Genomic DNA, 27,434 nt, shown 5'->3' with positions numbered 1-27,434 from the left:
CCCAAATGGTGATCTATTGTTAGAGAAGCTTTAGGGAAGTTTAGGCCTTGATGGAAAGGGAGAATCTGGACAGGTAGAAACCATGGGAAAAGGCTGGCATTTTGGGTGAGGGGAATAATGAACTTGAACAAAGCAACGATGGTGGCACATTTGAGCACACTAGGAAAGAAATGCACATTAGGGAGCATAGGGATGGGATCTGGCATATGGGGTTAATCTAGAGAAGGGCTTCTCAGCTTTGGAGCCCTAAAGGAGGGAGTGGGATGTGTAGCTATTATAAGGAATCCTCAAATCTATTAGTGCTCCAAACAATGCCTTAAAGTGAATAATATGTATTACTTCCCACTTCCAAATATGTATAGATGCTATTGAAATTCATAAAATATAAATTTATTTAAAAGAACTGTTGAATTAAAGCTATTTTAACATTTATCAAAGAACACCATTCTTCAGGTCTCAACTTAAATCTCACATCCTCAGAGATTTTTCTCCTCATTCCACTACTTGAAATAGTGCCCAGGTCCTCATCACTTTCTGCCCTCATTTGCTTTAATTTGTTTTTTAGCATCAAAACCAACCTGGAATTATGTGTTTATTTGTTTACTCCCTGTCTCCTCTCTTTGTAAGCCACCATGAAGGCAAGGACTTTGTCGTATTCACTACCAAAACACCAGCACCCAGAACAGTGCCTCTACATGGTGGGCTTCCAGTAAATATTTGCTGAATAAATGAACAAGTCTACAAAATACTAGATTCAAATGCATGCTACAAGGCAAATAAATTATGTTATATGCATCATCTTTGCCTTCTCAATGAATAATTTAAAGTAAAATTGCAGCAGAAGACTCTTCACTTCCTCTTTATAGTCATCATCAGCCCTTTTCATGAAATGACAATTTCTTATTAATATAAGAGATGCCACAGAAGAATTGGCCCAATTATGACACACATAAGAGGGAATGAATCTTTGTTCTAAGAGGCTGCAGCTTAATCACGTGAAAGAATATTGCTTTTGAGATATAAGTATATGACCTAACTATTCATTTCAGTGTTGAAACGATAAAGACATTAATCAGAGTTTCCCCTAACCTCACACAGGTTAAACCTCTACCATATTATTTAAAATTAGGTAATATGTATTGTCACTTGGATGCCTAGTCATCTATTACCAATACATTTTGAACTCCTACAACCCCAGACACCTTAAGAAAATGATCGTATGTCATGATATTGTTTAAAGATGTGATAGAAACAAGATCTGTTATTATATATTAAACAAGCAGGTCATCAAAGGATATACTGAACATTTGATGAGAAATTTGGTGTGATCCAAAGTACTCAATATATAGCATTATGTCAGGAGGCATCTGAATTTTTAATAACAATGTCATATTATTGTTCCCTGGTCATGTTTATTCATTTCCCTGACCTTTATTCTGACATAATTAGATTACCGCTAATTGTAGGGCAAAAGTTGATAGTTCATTGAAGTATTTTATGTTACTGAGCTTCCTCTCCCAAGAATTTGACAGGGTTGTTTTCACTTCACTGTCTTCCTATGAGAAGAATGTGAAAATAGTGGTCATGCTGCGCTCTTTTCTTCTCTCTATCTGGCTGTTATTATTTAAACACATTACATTAGCAAATTTGCCCTGGTTATTTGGCCACAAATGAATGGTGTGCATTAATATTAATCAAATAGTAATCAAATAAACAATTACACATGGGATAACCTGTTTATCTATATACTCACCTATTACTACATCAGAGTTTCTGATATGTCTGTCCCTAAAACATCCTAAACTCTACCTCTTGCAAATCAAGTAAGATTTTTTACAGTGCTAATGACTTGAATAGTTGTATGTATAACTCCCTTCCACCCACCAAACCATCTGTTAACCTATGAAATTTGTCATGGTTCTCCTAGTAGGACAATCTCATCTACTTTCTTGGAGCCCAGTAAATATGATTCTTCTGTTCCTCTTTTATCTCTCAATAAATTAACTTTAGGTAAGTTCACAAAGATTCTGTTTCTGCAATTTAAAACTATTGCTGGTCTTTTTTAATAAGGTGAATAGGACTTGACTCTAGGCAGAAACCCTAATCACAGGGGATCTTAGGATCACCAACTATCTTAGTCTGGATTTCTTAGAAAACAGAGCCTGAAGCAGAAAGCCTTACTTTGGGGGGTTTGCAATTCTAGGGAAGGAAGAGTGAGGGAAAGGGGCCAATGAGCAGGGAGGTATGGAAAGCAAATGCAACGAGTCAGATTACCAGTCTGGCTAGAGCTTTATAGCAAGCTAATACAATATCTTCAGAATATCTATATGAGCTACTGTGTTTCTGCAAAGACTGACCAGGGAGAGAGAGGAAGATGAGTTTATCCACCTTCTCCTATCTACCTCTGAACAAAGTTCACCATACAGTGAATCAACAGTGACACACTTTTAGGTTGTACCACCTGGTCTTTCCAGTAGCCATGGGAAACCTAAATCCCAAGACAGCAGTGACAGCATTCATAACACCAGCCACACTGCATGAGGTGAGCTAGTGAGCAGAAGCAAGTCAGTGATACTGCCTACCTGGCCATGTATAGGCTTCAATCTCATAGGCCCAGCTGGGCAAGCCAGTGCACCTCCTGTGTGTCTCAGGCAAAGGAAGAGCCCAAATGGGAAGCATGAGGTATAGTGTAAAGAATGAGACAACATGTTGTCAGTCTTGCTTGAGAATCCCATGAACGAGGGACTGGGAGCAGTCACCCCAATGTGACTGCCTGGCCAAGCAAGCAGAATACCATGAAAACATGGCTCCCACCACAAAGCCATCAGCAAGCTTTCCTCCAACAAAGTCTGAAATTCCTCTTCTATGGTCTATGTTAATGTGTAGGTGCCAGGAAATCTGGAGGATTATTAGGACCAACCAGAGAAAACTATGGTCTAGAATCCAAAGGTTGAACAAAAACTGGGTCTAGTCATAACCCAACAGAGCTGGAAGGGAGTGAGCTCATGTAAGAGTATTGTGGCCATTATAAGAAAAAACCCCACTATTTATGGAAATTAAGCTTATAAAAGAAGTAGGGGAATAAGCCACTCTTAATTCTTACCTGTTCAAACTAAGTTCATTAAAGATATCCAACGATTTTGCAGTATTCACTAAAATGAGGCAATGTAAACCAAAGCAAGTAGTACCCCAAAGAATACATACAGATGGCCAACAGGCACATGAAAAAATGCTCAGCATCACTAATCAGAAGAGAAATGCAAATCAAAACCACAATGAGATATTACCTCACACCTGTCAGAATGGCTATCATCAAAAAGACCACAAATAATAAATGTTGGTGGGGATGTGAAGAAAGGGGAACCCTTGTATACTGCTGGTGGGAATGCAAATTGATACAGCCACTGTGGAAAATAGTATGGAGGTTCCTCATAAAACTAAAAAATAGAACCACCATATGATCCAGCAATTCCACTCCTGGGTATATATATCTGAAAAAAAATAAAAACATTAATTTGGAAGGATATATGTACCCCAATGTTTATAACAATATTATTTATGATAGCCAAGATATGGAAGAAGCCTATGTGTCCATCAACAGATGGATGGGTAAAGAAGATGTGGTATATATATACATATATATATATATAATATACTCACACACGTGCATACATGCACACACACACACACACACACACACACACACACACACACAATGGAATACTACTCAGTCATAAAAAAGAACGAAATTTTGCCATTTGCAACATCATGGGTGGACTTGAAGGGTATTATGCTTAATAAAGTAAGTCAGAGGAAGACAAGTACTGTAGGATATCACTTATATGTGAAATCTAAAAAATAAAACAAACTAGGGCATATAGCAAAAAAAAAAAAACAGACTCACAGATATAGAGAAAAAACTAGTGGTTACGAGTGAGGAGAGGGAAGAGGGGAGGGGCAAGATAGGAGTTTGAGAGGATTGAGAGGTACATACTACTATGTATAAAATAAATGAGCTACAAAGATATATTGTAAAGCACAGGGAATATAGCTAATATTTTATAATAACTATAAATGGAGTATAACCTTTAAAAATTGTGACTCACTATGTTGTACACCTGAAACTTATAGAATATTGTAAGTCAACTATACCTCAATAAAAAAGAAAACAGTACCTGCACCATGGGAAATGTGAGGCACTGTGAGGTAATGAAAAGAAAACTACTTGGAAGTAAGAAAAACTGGATTCCAGTCCCAATTCTGTTACTCATATTGTGGCTTGAGAAGTTTACTCAACTTCCCTGATCTCAGTCTGCTTTCCAGCTTTGTGCTGTACACTTCACAGTGATGTGAGGATTAAAGGAAACGAAGTACTGAAAATGTTCATTACAGCAACAGGAAATCAGCAAATCTTGTTTAAATCAGAAACTGCTCCTGAACTATATTTTGTCACAAATTTTTTTCTTCTCCAATATTTAACTTTACATGCAAATATGTATACTAGTATCTCTCACCATCTATGTGACATTAATTGGTTGGATCTTGCTATGAATTAGTTATTTTGCTTTGAATGAGTGAATTAGTGAAAAATTCAACTGAGGTGTTACAAACATTCTCTGAAGAATGACTGTTCTCAGGCATGAATATCTGGCCACTGACAATAACTCCTCAATAACAATACTTAACTATTTATTGGGCACTTCTTGTGTAACAGGTGGTAACCTAAGTGCTTAATATAGGTAATATCATTTAACTTCCTAGTAGCCCTATGATGTAGAAACAGGTCAGCTACATAATTTGTAAGGCCTAATGAAATGTGAAAATTTGAGGTCCCTTAAGCTTTTTCCTCTAAAAACATTTTATTACTGATGAAACATAATAGGGATATTGGTGTTGTGTGAGTAACATTACAAAATAATAAAGGGCAAAATATATAATTATTGCTATCACAATAAATAGCAACACTTTGTAATATATTTGTTATAAAAATTTGGGGTTTACTTTTATAAAAACTCATTTGTTAGCTTATTAAAATTTATACTTTTATCAACCTTGTTTTCAACTGGTATAATTAAAATTTATGTCAGTAGCTCTTGGCAAGATCACAATTTTTTTCTTTTTTAAAAGGTAAACAATTTAGTTAAAAGTTTATTTTAAATAAACATAATTTTTGACAGTTGTACGTTTACAGAAAAGTGCAGTGTCCATGTCCCCACACAGTTCTCTCTATTGTTACCATCTTACATTAATATGGTTTATTTCTTATAATTATTGAACCAATATTAATACATTATTATTAAATAAAGTCCATACTTTACTCATATTACTTCAGTTTTTTTTCCTAAGTCCCTTTTCTGTTCTTGGACCCCATCCCGGCTACCATAATATATTTAATTGTCATGTCTCCCTAGGATCATTTTGTCTGTGACAGTTTCTCAAACTTACCTTATTTTCATGACCTTGATAACTTTGAAGAGTACTGGTCAGGTATTTTGTAGAATGTCCCTCAACTAGGGTTTGTCTAATGTTTTTCTCATGATCAGATTGGGGTCACAGGTTTGGGGGAAGGATACCACAGAGGTACAATGTCATTATGTGCCATTAACGTGATTTATTACCGTTGATGTTGACCTTGTTCAACTGGCTGAGGTAGTGATCATGTGGTTTCTCCACTGTAAAGTTACTCTTCCTCTTCACCTTCCCAAAGGGTACTCTTTGGAAGGAAGTCACTCTTTGCAGCCTCCCTTAAGGAGTGGAGAGTTACATTCCACTTCCTTGAGAATGGAGTATCTACGTAAATTATTAGGAATTCTTCTACATGAGAGATTTGTCTCTTCTCCCTCACTTCTTTTTTTCTTCCAAGCATTTACTTATATCAGTATACATTCATGGATATTTATTTTGTACGTTGAGTTATAATCCAATACTTTGTTGCTCAAATTGTTCCAAACTTAACCTTTGAAGCTCTTTTTTTTTTTTAGTAAATTTATTTATTTATTTATTTATTTTGGGCTGTGTTGGGTCTTCGTTGCTGCACAAGGGCTTTCTTTAGTTGTGGCGAGCGGGGGCTACTCTTCGTTGCCATGCACGGGCGCTTCACTGCGGTGGCTTCTCTTGTTGCGGAGCACGGGCTCTAGGCGCACGGGCTTCAGTAGTTGTGGCATGTGGGCTCAGTAGTTATGGCTCATGGGCTCTAGAGCACAAGCTCGGTAGTTGTGACACACGGGCTTCAGTAGTTGTGGCATGTGGGCTCAGTAGTTGTGGCTCGCGGGTTCTAGAGTGCAGGCTCAGTAGTTGTGGCGCACAGGCTTAGTTGCTCTGCGGCATGTGGGATCTTCCTGGACCAGGGCTTGAACCCGTATCCCCTGCATTGGCAGGTGGATTCCTTTTTTATTTTAACATCTTTATTGGAGTATAATTGCTTTACAATGGTGTGTTAATTTCTCCTTATAACAAACTGAATCAGCTATACATATACATATATCCTCATATCTCCTCTCTCTTTCGTCTCCCCCTACATTGTTACATTCTTTCTTTTTTCTTTCTTTATTTTTATTGGAGTATAATTGCTTTACAATGGTGTGTTAGTTTCTGCTTTATAACAAAGTGAATCAGTTATACATATAAATATGTTCCCATATCTCTTCCATCTTGCGTCTCCCTCCCTCCCACCCTCCCTATCCCACCCCTCTAGGTGGTCACAAACCACCGAGCAGATCTCCCTGTGCTATGCGGCTGCTTCCCACGAGCTATGGCAGGTGGATTCTTAATCACTGTGCCACCAGGGAAGTCCTAGAAGCTCTTTTAGTTGCCTCCTGTGTCCAAACTAGGTGACATACTACCATCACGTTTTTTTGTTTTGTTTTTTGGGGGCTTTGTTTGTTTGTTAGCACTTTCTTTCTGGAATTACAAGGTACTGGGAGCTCATCTCATGTATTTCCTGTCCCAGTCCTAAACTCAGCCGTTTCTCCATGGAGCCCTGGTGACTTTTATTGGAGAATGGTATTAGAAATCAAGATCTGGGAGCTAAGTGTGTTTGTGGCTACTGTGTTTCCTTGCTTCTAAATCCTCTCAGCTGAAAGAAGGAGGAAATATGCCTACATATATACATACATAGTATATACATAGTAAATATATGTTTGTATACATATGTGTTATATACTATGTATACATATTTACAAGCATAGTGTATACATAGTAAATATATGGGTGTATATGTATATATATATATCCAGTGTATATGTGTCTACAAATATCTCTCTGTGTAGCAATTTGTATCCATATTAAACTAAACATGAATTCATACTTATGTCTCTAAATCTAATCCATTACCACATGGATCTTTCTAGTCTTAAAATTTTTGAGAATTTTTAATTTTGAGAAAGCTCTTTTCACTGATGCGACTGCTACTTGACCTCTTAAGAGTATTTTATACAATCTGACATCATTTAGATAAATTTCTAATAAATTATTTAAAAATATAAGTTTTAGTATCTCTAGAGCTGATGATTCTCACATAACTAAAAAGATTTTTCTAAAAAGAGTTAACTTTTCATAGAAATCAGTTCTGAGTAAGTCTGAAATTAATTTTAAATTCAAATTTATACAATGAAATTTTAATGTTTCTTCAGACATTTCTTGTAACTTGTGGAAGCCATACAAAAAATTGAAAGTGGCATCATGATTTGTATATAATTCAAAGTGCCTATACAAAGAAAACTTAATTAAAAAAAACTTTTTTTGTTTGTTTTTTTTTCTTTTTTTGCAGTACGCAGGCCTCTCACTGTTGTGGCCTCTCCCATTGTGGAGCACAGGCTCCAGACGCCCAGGCTCAGCGGCCATGGCTCAAGGGCCTAGCCGCTCCACGGCATGTGGGATCTTCCTGGACCGGGGCACGAACCCGTGTCCCCTGCATCAGCAGGCAGACTCTCAACCACTGCGCCACCAGGGAAGCCCCTAAAATTTTTTTCATTAATAATCACTTCATTCAAAGTACCATGTGAAAATAGTTTTCTTTTCCATTGAATGAAATGATCTTTAAAGACAATTTCTACTTCTAAGACTATAGGTATTTGTTTTGCAATGGTGGAGCAGTTTTCAAAATTGGAGACTCTATACCTTTTTAAGAATTCTAATAACTCCCTGATATACTTTATTGCAAGGTCCATGTGTATGACTTTATTTTGTAATAATTTACTGGGAAAGTTTATTGATTGAATGCTTGCAGTCCTTCTGACAAAGCTCAGGCTAGAGAGTTAATATTTGTGCAGACTTTGCAGGGGGAGCTCTGGAACAGGAGGATGAGCTGGTCTTCTACCACCATCTCATCCCTGTGTCCATGTGAGGACCTTTCTTGTGCAATGGCCACTACCACTGCTACTGCTACCTCTATTGCTGCTGCCACAATTGTCACTACCAACCTGAACCAAGGTCCCATTCTGGCAGCCCGCTCAGACATGTACATGTGCTCCAGACAGTGAGGCTCACAGCTTGTCACCTATACTGCCCGTGGTGCCTTGGGACTTGAGCCTACAGATGTGAGCACTACTGCTTGATCACAATCATATGTGCTCACTGTTACCCAGTGTATTGCCTCTGCTCATGCACATGTTCACAGTTAAAATAACTAAGAATTTCAAGATGGCACAGTAGAACATTAAACCAAGTGGGAGCCCTTCTGGTAGGAAGTGTCCTGTAAGACTATGCAAGTTGTACTCTCATGAACCTGTCAGTAGGATAGAGACTCTTAGTAGCCTTGTTTAAAAAAATTAGAAAACTAAGGTTTGAAAAGTCACCTGCCCAAGGTTATACAGCTAGTAAACAGCAGAGCTAGGGATTAAACCCAAACATATCTAATCCGAAAATTAAATTCTTAGTTATGTGCTGAGCCATATAGAAAAGCTCACTCCATCATAAATTTCTGGTTGGTCACAGAAACTGCTGATGGCTTATTCTGTTGGAGCAGTAGCACTGTCTTTCTATAGGGTAATGTCTTATTCCTAATTCCAAATAAAAATAAAAATTAAAAAAATAGGTCTGTGGTACTGACATCTTTAGTAGATTAAATGTTATAAAATGAATGAATGGTTGTGGATATGGCTTATTCCTTCAATTAAGTGGTGGAGGAACCATATAAACCACACTCCAGGGGTGCACTAATCAGATTTGAATCCCAGTGGGGCCACTAACTTACTAGGTGACCTTGGACAAGTTGCTTAATTTCTCTTTGCCTTTTTCTCCCACCTGTAAAATGGTAGGAACAATAATACCTACCTCATAGGGTTTTCACTGAGAATTTAGTGAGTTAATTCCCATGAAGCACTTAGTAAGCTACCTGGCATATATATTTAAGTACTTAATAAATGTTAGCATTTGTATATCTTTAAATTTTTATAATAATTTTATATTTGTAGGTATGAGGAGTGAAGAGAAAGAAAAATTCGGGCATAACTCAGAATTTTAACAGCGATTACCTCCAGGTGATGAGATTGTGGATTTAAAATTTTTCTTTACACTCTTATGTATTTTCAAAATTTTGTGTAACATATATATCAATATTATTATAATACAAAGAAAAATAAATTCTATTTTAGAAACTTAAAATAATATTTCTTACACTTACTCCACCTGGAGTCATCTACATTTCATCCCTGTCTCTCTCCACACAAGCACACACACACACACACACACACACACACACTCATGACAATACACATCCAGAGAAATATATTCACAGATCAATCACACTCTGTTTAATTTGAATTTCAGTAAACAAAAAATAGTTTTTTAGTATAAGTATATTTCAAATATTGCTTGTCCTTGCAAATAAATGGCTCAGCTGGGTTTTAAACCTGGGCTGTGCAGCTGTGGAATGTGGGAGGATATCAAATATGGCATAAAATATACTTACACTAAAAATTTATTTATTGTTTATACGAATTTCAAATTTAACCAGGTATCCGACATTTTATCTGTCAACTTAACTTCTTAGGCCCCATTGATAGACTAATTCTGATTTTCCTCTGTTTTTCTAACCAGATCTAAATATAACCAATGGAATGAATTTTTTCAAATCTTTTGTTTAGAGTTGGCAGCTCAATATTACTCAACAAAAATAAAACAAAATGCTTCAAGATTCAAACATATAATTTTTGCTTCCCCTCCAGCCCTGAGTTCTTGTTCTATCATATACACAAACACACACAAAACCACACACTCAGGAACATTTCCCTCCTCCTCCACCACCGCATCATCTCCTCATCTCTTCCTCATCATAATGACCCACCATTTCCATTCTTGTGGTCTATAATATTTTTTTAAGGGAGAGAAGGAAACAGAACTAAAACATCATACTAAGGAAGTAAAGTAAAATAGTTTGAATCAGAGTAACATATCCTGTTTTTCTTGTCCCTTGTGTCTGTGAGGTGTTTTTTCAATTACTTTGTGAGTCATGCTCCTTCCTATGCTTTGCTGAATCACAGATAGTCCTTATGTAAATGCTCTAGTGTCAGTTGTTATACTGATAAAGAACTTTTTTTTTTGAGAGCTAAATGAGCCCTGAGCTGAGTTCTTCATTCCTTTGCTGCTTGTTTCTTTGCTTATCATTTTCACTGGTTTCTTTTCAGCTGAAGACACATGGGCATTGCTATGGGTTTTTAATTTCCCCCCATATATGTATTATCATGTTGGATCTTTTCCAAAACATGAAAGGGTAGGTATTATTTCCACCATTTTAAGGAAACTAGACTCAAGTAAGATGTCAGACATGGGACTAGCAAGCCTTGGGGGAAGAATTAAAGTACAGGTATCCTGACTCCCAGAGGTCTTTACTGGTCAGTTATGGGGGTTAGCTTCTATAGTATCAAAGAAACAGACATCTTTATGAAGGTTGACCCCTGTTGGAAGAACCATTGACATGAACTGTAAAGAGGTTCTCTAGTTTATTTCCAATTTTAAACAATTTCTTATTCATCTCATCATTGAGTCCTCACAACACAAACTCAGAAAAGTTCTCGTTTTATTTTCCCCCAAAAGTGGAAGAAAATGAAGTTCAAAAGGTTATGAAACTAAAACTACCTCACAACTGGTTGGAAACCAAACTGAGAGACATTTCTATTTTTCTATGCCAACATATAATTAGAGAAAGTAAAATAATGTGTTTCAAATAAGATTGTAAGTGCCAAGGTAAGGGACTGTGTCTTTTTATTTTCTTACTCCTCCCCCTGAACTCTAGTATACGTCTCACAGGCATTAGGTGTTCCAGCTCTGTTCATTGCTTCCAATTAAGTATTTCCAAGTGTAGTTACTTCTGACTTAATACCAAAAAATAAGGCTTGTCCTTTGGACCTAGAGTCTTTTCTCCTCCCAGCAGCCATGAAGTGAAGAAACAGATCATCTAAAGTGAATTTCTCTATTGTTAGACATCAGGAAAATCCTTTAAATACATTTTGAGATAGAATCTCCACACATAATAGTGACAACTTCTTCCTGAAGTAATTAGAAATGATGAAGAGTATGGTATCCACCTTTATTTTTAATCAATTATATTCCAAAGAAAAATATGACATTTTCCAGCACGCTGTAAATGGCAATCTCAAACTAAATCTCAATTCCTAATAATATAATTTCCCTAATACGTGATTATATAAGCTAAAGTAAAATATCCATCATAAAAAATGTTAAAATTGTAGAGTTTCTTATTTTACAATTTTTAAAAATCACTTTTCGGCCTTCTTGGTCATGTATACTGACTTTTTACTATAAAGGTTGTTTTAATATCAAAATAACGATATTCTATGACCATCCTCAATAACCAAAATTCTACCACATATATTTTCTTCTGCCACATACATAGCTCTCATTAAATGAAGAGAAGTGAAATGTCCAGGAAATCTATTAATCTATTAATATTCTTTTTCAAAATATCATGTTCCATTTTATCCCAATATTACAATTATTTACCCATCACTAAAGACTCTTGTTATATTTTTACTATTTCTCCTCTTGAGTCTTGATTTAAATTCACCTTTTTGCTTGCTGAACTCTATCTTCAAGTTATTTTTTTTCTTTTTTCTGTTTCTTTTTTTTTAAACATCTTTATTGGAGTATAATTGCTTTACAATGGTGTGTTAGTTTCTGCTTTATAACAAAGTGAATCAGCTATATTCAAGTTATTTTTAAACAAGAAAATTATACAGATGGTATATTTTCTGAGAACTCACATGTCAGAATCTCTTTCTACTTCCTTTTTCTCATTTTATAGGAATATTGGACCATAAACTTTCCCAAATAATTGTATATACATTATTGCCTTGTATTCTAGTGTTTTTGTTATAGAGTAGAAGTCTAAGGCTGGTGTGATTTTTATTCTTATATAGGTTACCTTTTTGGTTTCTGGATGAAGATAGGAAATCTTTATCCTATAACTTTTTATCTTTTCTTTTTTTTTTTTTTTTGCCAAGAGATCTAGATGTGGTTATATTTGGCACTAAACTTTGGGAAATTATGAGCATTTTCAATGTTCTCATTCTGGAAAAATGTTCTTCCTCTATAAATTTGATGATTGATTCTGTTCCAATTGTTCTTTTTTTTCTTCCTCAGGAACAAAAATGATTTATTACCTGAATGTCCATTTTCTGCTCTCCATGTCAATCATTATTTCTAGTTCCAGCTCAGGTTACTTTCCTCTGCATTCTGAAAGATCTCATCAGATCTATACTCCCAAAAACCACTTATCTCTGTTATTTGGCGTCACTTTTTCTTTTTACTACTTCTACATGGATTTTATATGTTATGACATTTCTGTGATATTTTGAATTTTCTTTAGTGACAGACACCTCTTTCGTTATGTGTACTCTTATCACAGTATATTTTCCCCTTATGTTTGGCTACTTTTTTTTTTTTTTTTTTTGTGGTACGCGGGCTTCTCACTGCTGTGGCCTCTCCCATTGTGGAGCAACAGGCTCTGGACGCCCAGGCTCAGTGGCCATGGCTCATGGGCGCAGCCGCTCCGCGGCATGAGGGATCTTCCCAGACTGGGGCATGAACCCATGTCCCCTGCATCAGGACTCTCAACCACTGCGCCACCAGGGAAGCCCATGTTTGGCTACTTTTGTTTAATAAGATCATGTCTTCTTGCATATCTTTGCTGATACCAAGCACATGTCCTAAAATTTTTTGAAGAAAACTTTCTGAGATATGTCTGTCTTCTGAGTTTATATATCATCTGATTTAGAGGACCTTAACCATGACATACAGTTAGATGCAGGATTAATTTCTGATCTTACAAAGAGAGTATATGAAAACTACATCAACCACCCATTTTAGAGTACCACCAGCTCCAGCATTCACTGGTGCCAGTGCTCTTTCTTTCTCTGTTTAAATTGCTTTTCATTAGTCCATTCCTTGTGTGATAACAAAATACCATAGATTGGGTAGTTTATAAACGGCAGAAATATATTTCTCACAGTTCTGAAGGCTAGAAGTCTGAAATCAGGGTGCCAGTATGGTCCGGTGAGGGCCCTCTTCTGACTCAGACGTCTTGCTGTATAGTCAAATGGTGGAAGAGGCTAGGGATCCCTGTGCACACTCTTCCGTAAGGCCCTAATCCCATTCATGAGAGCTCCATCCTCATGACTTAAGCACCTTCACCTACTAATACCACCACCTTTAAGGGTTAGGATTTCAACTATAAATTTTGGGGTACACATTCAGACCATTTAATAAAATAACTACATTTTCATAGAACTTTTCATCTTTCCTGTGTCCCTAGATAGGATGGTATGCTGGACAGTGTGGCTTCTTTTGAACACACACAGAGAGAAAAGACTTGATGGGTCACAACTGGATGGTTCAAACTATAGTTTCTATTTGGCTAGCTTTATTCCCTGGGCTAGGGAATCAAAATAGCAGTGGCTTTGTCAGAATTGTTGGGGTTCTCCACACAATTCTGGTTCAGGGATATAGCTTGGGTCATCTAAGAAGTTGCTTTTTAAACCAACCAACCGAACACTGCAGTTACTGAAAATTACCACCAGAATTTATAATTTTTCTTATCCTTTCTTAATTTCTGGTGATTTTGCTCCTTTTGCCTTTGAACAATACCATAGACTCAATTTTTTTCATCTGCAATATGAGGATAATAACATCTAACATAGAGGGTTGTTATAAAAATTAGGGAAAATATATGTAACACTATGTACAGGGCCTGGCTCATAACTAGTAGATATTATTTTTATTATTATTATCTTCATGCTTACTTTAAGGGGAAGTTGGGAGAGCAAGTATTAGGCACTACTGATATGGCACCATATTAACCTAGACACTCTATTTGTTCAATTTTATGGTCACCTTAAGCTAAAGCTATTTAACACTAAGGGAGTTATGATAAATTTGTAAATATGATTTCAGGCAACTATTTTTACCTGTTTTTGAATAAAACCCCTTTTTGTAAAAAAAAAACAAAACACTTGTATTCTTAACAAAATATAAATAATTAAAAAGCACATTAATAAAGTATGCTAATATACTTTCAAGTATTACTTAAGGTTGATTTGAAGTCTAATCAATTGAGGGTTTGCTATCAGGGAATCAGAATTTTTTTTAAAACTAGTCTTTTAAATTTTAGAAAAGCAAAAAAGTCATTGTATTTAAGACTTAAATATCAGGGCTTTACAAAGACAGTCTACAGATTCATGTCAAGGCAGAATCATGACCGACATTCAGTGTTGGGCTCTCTCTCAGTAGTAAGAATACAAGCTTTGATGTGGATCCTTCTAATTTTATATACAACTCTGTCATTTACCAGCTGGGTGACCTCCAGTAGTTTACGTTCTCCTCCAGAGCCGAGTTTTCTCATTTGAAAAGTATTTTGCTATAAATGTATCTGAAACCCTTAGCAGAGGATCTATACATTTTTATGCTCAGTAATTTATCTACCCACCTGTTTATTCATCCGTATATGCTTTATATGGAGACCGAAGTTAATTCCTGGTTTCGATGCCTTGAAATGTTGGTAAATATTTCTTCTGAACCTCAATAGGATTAGTAGGACCCCTACAGAATAACCCCAGAGACTGAGTGCTAGGTAGGAATGGGTTAAAGAATAGCAGGTTCAATGGACTGTCTAACCATCTGCACGCAGTGCAAATCAGGATGTGCTTTTCTTCCACTCCTTTTCATGAAAGCAAACTAACGCATGTTTCTGTGACAGACTGTGGAATAAGGATGACGTCTTCATACATGCCATTACTAGCATCCTCTTCTACTGAAAGTGTTGTCCAAGGAAGTGAAACAGCTATGGAAGGGGAGTGGCCATAGCAGGCCAGCCTCCAGCTCATAGGGGCAGGCCATCAGTGCGGAGCTAGCTTCATCAGTAACACTTGGCTGCTCACGGCCGCTCACTGCTTCCGCAAGTAAGTTTATTAGAGCTGTTGCTAGTCTTCCTTACTCAGTTATTAATTACCGTCAATTTAGTGCTGGGAAGAGTCCAATCTCACCAGCTTAGCCTCTACTCCATTCTGGATGGACCCTGTCCCCTAAATACATTATGGTTACTCTATGCCCCAATCATACTCATCCCCTCACCCTTCTCTCCGTATCTATCATGTTTGGTTTGCATCATTCTTACGGCTCTTACAACATATTCTCTTGTAGCATCATGACACCAGTGTGATCTTTTCTACTATACCATAAATTATTTTAGTTTAAAGACTATCATATATGTAACAAATTTAAACTCTTCTACCTATTTAAAGAGAAAATTCAGCCACTTTAAAAAATATTATTCCATCTATCCTCCAACTATCAACATCCACCATCACTTTAGTAAGTGATGAGAAAAAAATCAAATAAGAAAAAAGAAAAAAATCAAAGGTATGACTCTTGAAGCTCTCCCTTCCAATTGCATTATCCAAGAACTGTGTGGGCTTTTATGGACCAGAGAGGTGTGTGGATGGTGAGAGAGACCAGCCAGCCTTTATCACTGCCCTCATAGAATGTAAGACTGATCACACACAATCTAAAAGGAGCTCTCTGCTTGGGCTTTCACAGTTGTAGCTCTTAACACTCAGCTATATCACTTCACATACACAGACATGCACAGGCACGCTATTGCCCCAAGACCAGGGACACACTATCTTTTCTCCCTGAGGTTTCACTATCAGGGTACAGAAAGTTTTTCCTTTTAAACCCTCAAAACACAAAAGCTCTGAGTAAAGCCCTGGCCAGTGGCACTGTTCACACACCCTTTCAGAGGAAACTATCCTTGGTGTGTCTAGGAGGTGCTTGATCATCCTTCTGTGGTAACACCCAAATTGTTTCAAGATGCCTACACCTTTATTTATGGAGCAGACGTGCAATGAGAATAACCTAATGAATTTAAGGTGATTGTCACTCTCTCATGAAAGAAGAGAAAAGGGACTCACACAAATTCACAACCCTGAAAATGACTAGCATCATGCCTTAGGTAAACTTGAGTCTCACTAATTTTTCAAGGCTTTCTGATTTTTTTTCATGTTTACAGACTCCTCCAATCTTCACACTCGTGTTTGGGAGTGTCATCTATTTTGCTTTGTAACTGATCTTTGCTTATATAAATTAAAAATAAATAAGCCCAGAATGTCAATACATTTAGTGAAGAATATAAGCTATAATGACTGAGATACATTTTCGGCAGGTCCAGTGCCATCTCTGTGTGTTGGCAGACCTACATGGGGATTGGCCATTGAGTTTGATAAAAATAGAGATAACTGGTGACCTTGATAAAAGAAACTGTGATTATATGATGGGAATGGGAATGAATTCAAGAGAGAAAAGAAGGAGAAGGATTGGATGTAGTGAGTTTAGATGCCACTTTCAAGGAGTTTTTAAATGAATGGGAGCAGAGAAATTTGACAGTTGGGGGTGGTTGTGGACTCAAAGGAAGGATTTTTTAAAATATGAGAAATGTAATAGCATATTTTATGCCAGTAATAATAATAATATAAAAGAGTTGGGAAAGGTAATGATCCTGGAGAGAAAGGGTTCCATTTCGCAGGTGATATAATTTCATGTAACTGCATAATGCAGTGTACTGTTGTGAAGGAAAAATAAGGATTCTTTGAAGACAATTTCACAATTATCCAAATACTTTTAAACTTTTTATGTTTTTTTCCCTACAGAATTAGTGTATTTTTAAAATTTTTATTTAAGACAAATGTTAGTACCTTTATGTCCATGAAAAATGATCCCAGTCTTTGTGAAACAAGAGTGTGTAGGGAAAAAGTTCTTGACAGGATATCATGAGACCTAGGCCATCTCTCTCTGACAGTAACCAGGTGGATACGTGACTTACCTGCGCAAGCCATTTAACTTCTTAGTGAGTCTTAGTGTTCTTATCCACAAAACATATTGAACTGTGCCTATGACTGGAGACTCCCTTTCTGGTTGATGATGCATGAAGAGATGGGTATTCCTGTTTTGTCCACTCCATTAGCTTACAAGCTCCTTAAGGACTGAAGTAACATATGTCTTTGTAGCTTCCAGAATTCTAGTTTTCAAATGAATGCTTCAGCCCTAAGATTTCTGCTTTGAATAAAATCTCCCTTTAAAGTGTAAATAAGTAAAACACATGAGAGGCACTTCCCTGGTGCCGCAGTGGTTAAGAATCCGCCTGCCAATACAGAGGACACGGGTTCAATCCCTGGTCCGGGAAGATCCCATATGCCGTGGAGCAACTAAGCCCATGCACCACAACTACCGAGCCTGCACTCTAGATCCTGCAAGCCACAACCACTGAGCCCACACGCCACTACTACTGAAGCCTGTGTACCCTAGAGCCTGTGCACCACAACTACTGAAGCCCCCACGCTCTAGGGCTTGCGGACCTCAACTACTGAGCCCACGTGCTGCAACTACTGAAGCACGCACGCTTAGAGCCTGTGCTCTACAGCAAGAGAAGCTGCCCCAATGAGAAGCCTGCACACTGCAGCGAAGGGTAGCCCCCGCTCACCACAACTAGAGAAAACCCGCGTGCAGCAATGAAGACCCAACGCAGACAAAAAGAAAAAACAAATTATATACATAACCAAGTGGAAATTAAAAAACAAAAACAGATGAGAGAGGAGCCCTCCCCATATCCCAATCCCTCCACCCCTAGGCTCTGCCTGCTCATCCCTGGGGCAGTGCAGAGTACTCTGAAAACTACTGATCTTTCAGGTTTTTCATTATACTTAAAAGTTATGATTCACCAACACAGTAATCCTGCATGAACAAGGAAATCCCCTTTCTGAATTCTCTTCTGTGTGATTTGCTTTTAAATAATTTTCTTCTACATAGAGAATTTCAAGTTTCTATATATTTCTAGTCATTCTTGAAAGGGATAATTAGACAAAGAGGGAACTGGGCTTTAGATTAGAATAGGGAGGTAAAGAGATGATAGGAGTAGACAGAATTTGCTTGTTATGTAACCTTGTGGTACAGAAAAGCATCTGTGTTAAGGAAGAGCCTCAAAAATAGTAAGAGGGACTGATTAGGCCAGGTCAAAGGCGGTGGGAGCACTAACAACATGACACTGAATAGGGCCGCTTAGCCCTTGAGTATTGGGGCAGGGTATGGGCCTTGGGTGGAGAAACAATCCTGTGTACATATGAGGGTTTGTGAAACAGACAAATTGCACTTTATCTCAAAGGTCAAGGTAAGACCCAGTAAACAAGAACTGACAGGTGAGTCATAAAATAAGAATGGATGGAGTGTCTCATATAGAAGGAAAATACCTCTTATGGTGCATAATATCCAAAACAAATCAAAATTAATTTCTACATACTTCACTGAAATTATAGAAGAAATCAAATTTGAAGAGTTTCTAATAAACAAGGAATTAAAATATTAGAAACTAATTGTATAGTAGCCATTACTATTATTATTCCAAACATAGCATGGAATTCCATTTAGTTACTGTACTCTCTTTAATTTTAGAGTATGTAAAATATTTTAAGGGCTTTCATACTCTCATTTGTATCAATATTTTAACCTCTTTTTTCCATAAGGTCATCAACTGCAAATTCTCTCACCATAGGGATTTTTCAGGAGCATAATTCCAATAGTTGGGGAGAATATGGTCTCAATCTTTTTTTAAAGGATAGAGTTAAGCATCACACATTTTACCCTTTATATTTTGCAGACATAAAGACCCAAGTCAATGGATTGCTACTTTTGGCACGACTATAACACCACCCGCAGTGCAACGAAGTGTGAGGAAAATTACCTTTCATGAGAATTACCATAGAGAAACAAATGAAAATGACATTGCTTTGGCTCAGCTTGCTACCCGAGTTGAGTTTTCAAAGGTAGTTCAGAGTTTGCCTCCCAGATTCATCCATAAAGTTGCCGTCTAAAACAAGTGTATTCGTCACAAGGTTTGGATCCATTGTAGATGATGGTGAGCTGTTCAACATAATTTACTTCTTAGTACAATTTTATCTTGGGATCTAATGAGGCATCTAGGGGATACCGCTTTAGACTCTTCATTAAAATGTGGATGTTTCTAATGTGTATGGCTCTGAGAAGAACAAGGTACTGTGGGTTAAAAAGTAAAAGGAATCAGATACCTGTCCTTGAGGAGTTCACAATTAATTGGAGCAGTGGTGAGGAAAGGGAGAGGTCAGTAACATGATGAACAGAACAGACCGTTTTAGATACTATAAGGAACAAAATGCTATGGGAGTACAAGGGAGTAAAGGATTACAAATTGTATATTTGCCAGATGTAAACACTCCCGGCTAGCATATACTTCATATACTTTTTTTGGTATAAATTCTTCCTAATTTTAATGAGGATATATAATGATCATAAACATGAAAGTGTTTTGTAAATGTTTTGAGACTCAGTTGTGCAGTATTCTCTCCTCCTAACCACTGGCCTTACTCTCTGCTGGTGTCATATTGTTGCTGTATCTTGGGCATTTGTTTTGTTTCTCATGTTTTGAAACACCTGAAATAACATGCAGGGGTCCCCAACCCCCAGGCCGTGGCCCGGTAGCAGTCTGTAGCCTGGTAGCAGTCTGTAGCCTGTTAGGAACTGGGCCGCACAGCAGGAGGTGAGCAGTGGGCAAGTGAGAGAAGCTTCATCTGCTGCCCCCTATCGCTCGCATTACCAACTGAACCAACGCTTACACCCACTGGTCCATGGAAAAACTGTCTTCCACGAAAACGGTCCCTGCTGCCAAAAAGGTTGGGGACAGCTGCTATACAGCATAGAGTAGGACAAATAGACCTGTGCTGCTTGTACCCTGGTTTCTTCTTGAGTAGCTTTTGGAAAATCAATGAACTCCTCTGAGCCTCAATTCCCTTACATGGAAAAATGTGAAGTTGGACAAGATCAGTGTGATGAACCCTCTTCTCATGAAAAAAAAAGGGCATACACACACAATGTTGCATGTAGTTTTGAGGGTTCCAATAACTCTTGAAGAGCCAAAAATATGATATAATATTGGGTCACGTATGTGTATTGTTCCTTGCATGTAGGCATTTTTGACACAGAAAATAAAATTAGACAATAATTAAATAATAAAAATCTTAATGCTTTTGTTCCTAGGAATATACAATTTATGTGTCTTCTGAGTCTTAGATATAACTCTATTCAAAGAACATGTTTTTCGTTTTTACATTTGTTTGTGTAATAGGACCTACACAAAATAGACTTCGGCAAGCCAGGGTGGAAACCATAAGCACTGATGTGTGTAACAGAAAGGATGTGTATGATGGCCTGATAACTTCAGGAATGTTATGTGCTGGATTCATGGATGGAAAAGCAGATGCATGTAAGGTAAGTCCAAAGTCAAGGTCAAAACTTTAAAAGGAAAGTTTCCATTAACTATTTCTAATTTGGGCATATACTTTACCTGGGAGAAAAAAAAATGACATGAATTTTACCAAAGACACAGTTTGCTTAAATAGACATGATAACAAAAATGATTGTACTGAGTGTTTACTATGCCAAAACAATGCTAAGCACTTTCTATACATTATTTCATTTAATATAATGAGATTGAAGCATTACTATAATTATCCCTATTTTACAAATTAGGAAATTAAAGTCTATTGCTCCAAATTTCTGGTTCACACAATAACTCTTATGCTCTATTGTTATTTTCTTAAACAAATTTGGAATCAAAAGACAGAGAAACCTCTCCTCTGAAGACCACTTTATTCAGCTCTATCATCATCTCTCATGCATCTTGTTTTTATTCCCCCACCTCCAAATCTCTCTTTGTCCCTTTCATTCTTTCATGACTGACACCTGAAACAGATTTTGTCTCCATCCCAAGGCCTGCAATATTAACGTCAACTCACTTAAACGCTGGATTCTTAGTTCCTAGATCTCCTAACCTCCAGTGATCTTCACTCCTCCTCAGTCACCTATTCTTAGGGTCACACCTTGAGCTTTGTCACCAAAAACTATTCCATTTCCAGCAACACTAAATCCCCAAGTCATCCTATTTAACAACAATCCTCAATCCTTCTGCCTGCTTTTCAACTACTTCTGTTTCTTTGGCCACACTCTGTTACACCCCAACCTTCCAACCCTCACCCCCCCAACATACACAACTTACACATATATTCTTTGTGTACCTTCTCTGTTTTATTTTTATCTTTAGCTCTTGTACCATTCAGCACACAATATATTTTATTTAACTGGCTTATTATCTGTCTCTTTCACTAACCTAGAATGTGAGCTCCATGAAGGCACACATTTTAGAGCATCTATTTTATTTTACTGCTGTATTACCAACACCTAAAACAGTGCCTGGCACAAATATTTGTTGGCTGAATATCATCCTTCAATTTCATAGAGACCTGTAGAGCACAGCTTCTCTGCTATTTCACATCCCATTAATCCTTTCCTTTCATCTACCATCCACTTGTCCAATTTAGATTTCACTGTGATCTTTTTTTTTTTTTTCGCCACGCCTTGTGGCATGTGGGATCTTAGTTCCCCCACCAGGGATCAAACCCCTGCCCCCTGCAGTGGAAGCATGGAGTCTTAACCACTGGACCGCCAGGGAAGTCCCTGTGATCATTTTTTAAACACTTTTGCTAATACCCCAAGCCCACCTGATGCTCTCTCTTCCCAGTATTTCTGTCTGACAAAGTCCCAAACGTGGAAGAACTCAATTATTTAGTCTCTCTCTCTCTCTGACTGTATCTGGAAAGTCAAATGCTCCTGGAAGAAATACAAGAGAACCCATGGTTCCACTATAGGTTCCAGATAACAAAACTGACAACCTTACTCTTTTTGTTAGTTTGTTTTTTTCTAAATCTACCTTTCTCTGAATTCTTCCGCCATTTTCTACTTTCCTTAATTTTCAGTTTCTCCTGCCTGTTTATTCTCAACTGATGATTTTGTTTCTCAATTTTCAAAGAAAAATATAAGTCGAAAGAGGGGAGTTTCCCATCTTCCCAGCACCAAGCATACAGACATGCCTTCATCCGGACCCTTGTCATCCACCTTCAGCTTAGATCACAACAGAGGAGCTGCCTCTTCGCTAAGGCTGGTCCCTTCTCCTTTGCTCCATTTCTTCTTCTTGCTGGCCTCTGGGGAAGTTTACACTGGCAATTATGTCCTCTCTCTCTCTTTTCAGACTCAACGTTTCTCTTGTAACTAGATCCTTCTCTATTCAGATCTCTTAAGTTAGGGAAAAAAAGAAATAGCCAATTCTTTTTTGACCCATAATGCCTCCAGCTAGCTTCTCATCTTATCTCTTGACCACCAAATATTTGTGAAAATGTCTCTACCCATGGTCTCAATTTCCTCACCTCCCACTAACTCCTCAAACCATTTCAATATGGTTTTTGCCCTATTACTTCATCAAAATCTCTCTTCCTGATGTTTTCAATGAACCACTAATGACGTTATACAAATTTTTTGGTCTTCTTTTTTTTTTAACCTCTTAACAGCATTTAATAATGCTTACCACTCCCTCTTTCTTGAAATATTGTCTTCCCTTGGCTTGTAATGATTTTCATCCTACATCTGTCTGCTCCTTCTCTGTCTCCTTTTCAGGCTCATTCTCTTAATCCCATCTAATACATGTTAATCTATCCTATGCCTGTTTCTTTTTTCACTCTATACTTTCTCCCCAGAGAATCTAATTCTCTCTCATACCTTCAATTATCATCTTTTTGTTGATGTTTCATACATTTATACTTTTAGTCCTAACCTCCTTTTTAATCTCCAGACTTATATATTCTATTCCTGCTTGGCAGCTCCAGTTGGATGTTTCAAAGGCATCTCAGATTCAAATGTTGTACATGATTCTGTTCTTATTCCCCTCCCCACCTGATCTTCTTCCTATGTTTTGTATCTCTATGAATGGAATCCCCTTTCATTATGTTAAATAAGCCAGAGTCTAGAAATCATTCTAATTTCTCTCTTTATCCCATATCCAATTGATTACCTAATCCCATGGGTTTTACCTCCTAAAATCTCTCTCCACCATCTCTTGCCTTTCTCTCTTCTCTCAACCTCCCTCTCCTCCCCTTCCCTTCCCTCCAACCCCCAACCACATTAACCATCTAGTTTCTCTCCCTTATATTCATTGTTATGCTCCTTTAGTGCATTAGTCAAATGAATGCCAGGACAGTTTCTAACAAGATGTAATCTGATCATGTCAACCCCCTCCTTAAAACACTTAAAACTTCAGTGGTTTACCTTTGCTTTTATCTTACGATAAAAATCAAAACCGTCTGTAAAAGACCCATAGGGCTCCATATAGACTAGTCTCTCCTTACCTCTATGGCCTCATTATGTACCACTTGCCCCGTTGCTGTCTTCTCTCCAGTCCCCCTTTCTACAGGCCTTTGCATATGCCAGGCTCCTTCATGCCCAGAGCATTTGTCATGCTGTTCCCTCTGTCTAGAACACATTTTATCCACACCTTTCTTTTCATGATTTCCTCCTCTTTAGATATCAGCTCAATTACATCTCATCAAGGCAAACATCCCTTTCCTCCCTGACTAGTCGAATCCCCTTTTTTACAAATTTTGCATATTTGTAGGCTTATTTAATATTGTGGGTTTTTTAACCTAAATGTCAAGCTCTATGAGCATAGGGACCGTTCATTTTTGGTCATCGTTTTATCCTCAATGTCCATCAGAATGCCTGGGACACATAATAGGAATTCAATAAATAGCTGATAGAAGAAAAAATAAATGAAGGAGGTGGAAGAGGCACAGAGAGGTTACCCTGTGTATCTTACCTCAGGTCACACAACCAGTAATTAATAGAACTAGACCTGAAACTTGGGCAGTTCAACTACTGAGACCACAATTTTAATCTCTACACTTACAACTGTTTATTTACTTAATCTTCCTTGATCCAAAAGAGATTTAATCTATATAAAATTCAGAAAGCAAACATAAATTAGAACTAGGTGAGTAACAGAAAAGGAGACCAAGATTAGGTCCATAAAATACAGTCAAGCTAAGACATTCAGAAGAGATCACAGAAAATTTCTACCTAGGCACAAATACCAACCTCATGTTAAATATTTTAGATAAATGCTTACTAAACCCCATGCTTAAAGGGTCTAATAATACTAGCAAAAAAAATCTAGGGATGCTGAACCAGAAATAATGTAACCATTCCATATGAATGAGTGTTAGTCTTTCTAGAAAACAATTCACTTTAAAGTTTAGCACAAAATTTTAACTCAGTTGAGAGAAACATCATATAATCTGTCTCTAGTTTGGTTGCATATTCTGTGTACCAGTTTCCATTTTTCCTGTGGAAGAGAGATGACTGCAGTGGCCTTCCTATTGATGTTAACAATTTTAAATATATTTTTTTCTCTAGGGAGATTGTGGTGGACCTCTGGTTTATGATAATCATGACATCTGGTACCTTGTCAGTATAGTAAGTTGGGGACAATCATGAGCTCTTCCCAAAAAACCTGGGGTCTACACAAGAGTGAGTTAGTATCGAGGCTGGATTGCCTCAAAGACGGGTATCTAGTGTGAATTGACCATGAATTTTATCCATGGCACACAGAGCTAAAACTCCTGCATATTGTGTATTATTTATATTCTTGTGGTTTGAATCAGTGCTTGTGCTGGATGTCAAGAAGTCCTTCAGAGTCAGACCAATCTAATATCATGAGGTGGACTTTGTATACACGTGACAGAAGTATTTCTCTACCCTAAGCAAAGAAGACACAGCAAATGACACAAGTAGCACCAACTCCTCACTCACAAGAGAACTGTGATCTTATTAATCAGATGAATATTTATAAATGCTTTCCCCCAAGTGAAGATGGGGAACATCACTTTCCACAGGATATGAAGAGCTGCCAGGGCTGTCAAAATCTTACCTCATACACTACTTGGAGCACTTGGGATTCATATAGCAAAATATCAAACAGCAATCATCCCTGAGGATTCAGGGCTTCAACATTCTAGGACTGATGACTGGACATTCAATGGCTAGAATGGAGAAGTGTGGGTTTTGTAATATAATTTGAACTCTAACCTGGGTTTATAAATAGTAATACAGATCATTATCATTAACCACGAGAGTCGCCATTTAAAAGATGTTTAAATGTATCTGAACTTGCTGTTAACATTGGGTTATACACACAAGCACTAGCTTCAGGATGCATGTTGTATTGTTACTAAGCATTTCTGATTTATTCTTTAACAGCATCTTGCCATCCATGCATCATTTGGAGTTAGACCAAAAAGGAGAATAAAGACAACTCTTGGGAACACTCTTCCATGGGTAGAAGATAAAAGGAACCAATGGGACCAAGGCTAGAAGAGTTGAGTTTCAAATGATTAATAACAAAACAAGCACTCTAGGGCTTCCCTGGTGGCGCAGTGGTTGAGAGTCCGCCTGCCGATGCAGGGGACACGGGTTCGTGCCCCGATCCGGGAAGATCCCACATGCCGTGGAGCGGCTGGGCGCGTGAGCCATGGCCGCTGAGCCTGTGCGTCCGGAGCCTGTGCTCCGCGACGGGAGAGGCCATAGCAGTGAGAGGCCTGCATACCGCAAAAAAAAAAAAAAAAAAACAAGCACTCTAGATTTTTGTTGGAATGAGACATCCAATTATTTATTTAGATATACCTACATTAGCATATGGTGCTTTCATAAGTCTTCAGTTCTCTGTCAAGTCAGATGCCTACCAGAATGTCAGGTTAGGAGAGTTGATTTGTACAAAGCACTTAGGATAGTGCCTGGCATATATTATACATTATATAAAGGTTTGTTATAATGGAAAGGAATGTCTCTATGAGTTTTAATGTAAATAAACTTAATTTGTCAAATAAGTGAATGACGTTGGGGCTTAAACCAGCCCCAAGTCTAGGGGTGGAGAGCACAGGCTTTGGCACCAGGCTGCCTGAGCTTGAACACTGGCTTTGCCACGTATAAGTTGTGTCCTTAACATCTCTGTGCATTAGTTCTTTCATTTCTGCAGTGAGAATAAAAATAGTACCTACCTAAGATCATCATGAGGATTAAATGCATGCTTACAAGTAAATTACTTGGAACAGTGTCTGTACACAGCAGGCTCTCAATATAGACTAGGGACTATCAACTATTATTCATTTGTTTAGGACTCAATAAAACAATATACTTTTAAAAAACTGTATCTTTCTTCTTTAAAATCATGTACTTGATTTCAGAATACTTAAAATTACGTTGTAAAAACAATTAGGTGAATTACTAGGTTTTCAAAATCACTTTTTATGTCTCATTAATGTATGTTGAACCAAGGCTTCTTATACACAAGTAGTCATAGGATACAAGGTCATCTGTCACCAGGGTTGTGACTACAGATGCAGCTGTTTTCACATCCAGGTCTCAAATGTAAGACCTCAAACACTAGACTTGTTGCTCTGATTTACTGGAGAAAAGTTTAGCCTCTTAGTTTCTTTAATAACTAAAACTTTTAATTTACATGTATATGTGTTATATGTAATATATGCAAACAAGATAAATATAACTAAAAAACTCCTAGTTATTATTTAATATCAATATTAAGATATAATAAACATGAAAGGGTCATCACACACACTTTTTAAAAGAAAAGGTCACCAAATTTCTGAGTTGATGACTACTAACAATTAAATATCAACAGGAAAAACAGAGTAAAAATTTAAATTCTTATGCTTCCTTTTGTACGTAGAGAAAAAGCCAAAGCTTTCTGGAGAATATTTAGCATATTCAAGATGTGTTTGACTGATGATATATCTTTTTTTATGTTAAAGCCTAATGCATCATTTGGTAAAAACAAGAAAACAAATCTGCCTACAAAAAAATTATTTTCTACTAATTAATTTCTATAAGAATGGATATGTGCTTTTGTGTACCTCTATTTATATTTCAGAAGACTGTGATAACTTTTTGCAAATGTCTGTGAAACTATATACTTATTTAAATAATTATATGATTAGTTTAAT

The 27,434-nt window shown here is 37.3% G+C and overlaps 1 protein-coding gene across 1 annotated transcript; it reads left to right on the top strand.

Annotated features, from left to right (window-relative positions):
• The first annotated feature begins 1 nt into the window (after nt 1).
• TMPRSS11F (transmembrane serine protease 11F) lies at nt 2-26,883 on the top strand. The gene is given in 5 exon segments (XM_030760114.2): nt 2-15,413; nt 19,160-19,330; nt 19,332-19,417; nt 20,660-20,802; nt 24,832-26,883. Coding segments are annotated over 5 exon segments (819 nt in total). The 5' UTR covers nt 2-15,153; the 3' UTR covers nt 24,991-26,883.
• Nucleotides 26,884-27,434: the final 551 nt, after the last annotated feature.

Source organism: Delphinapterus leucas, unplaced genomic scaffold, assembly GCF_059928025.1.
Source record: "Delphinapterus leucas isolate spDelLeu-1000000601 "Yukka" unplaced genomic scaffold, BTC_Dleu_Yukka2 spDelLeu_asBTCV2_sq60, whole genome shotgun sequence".
Lineage (NCBI taxonomy): Eukaryota > Metazoa > Chordata > Mammalia > Artiodactyla > Monodontidae > Delphinapterus > Delphinapterus leucas.
This window is presented reverse-complemented; position numbering and strand designations above follow the sequence as displayed.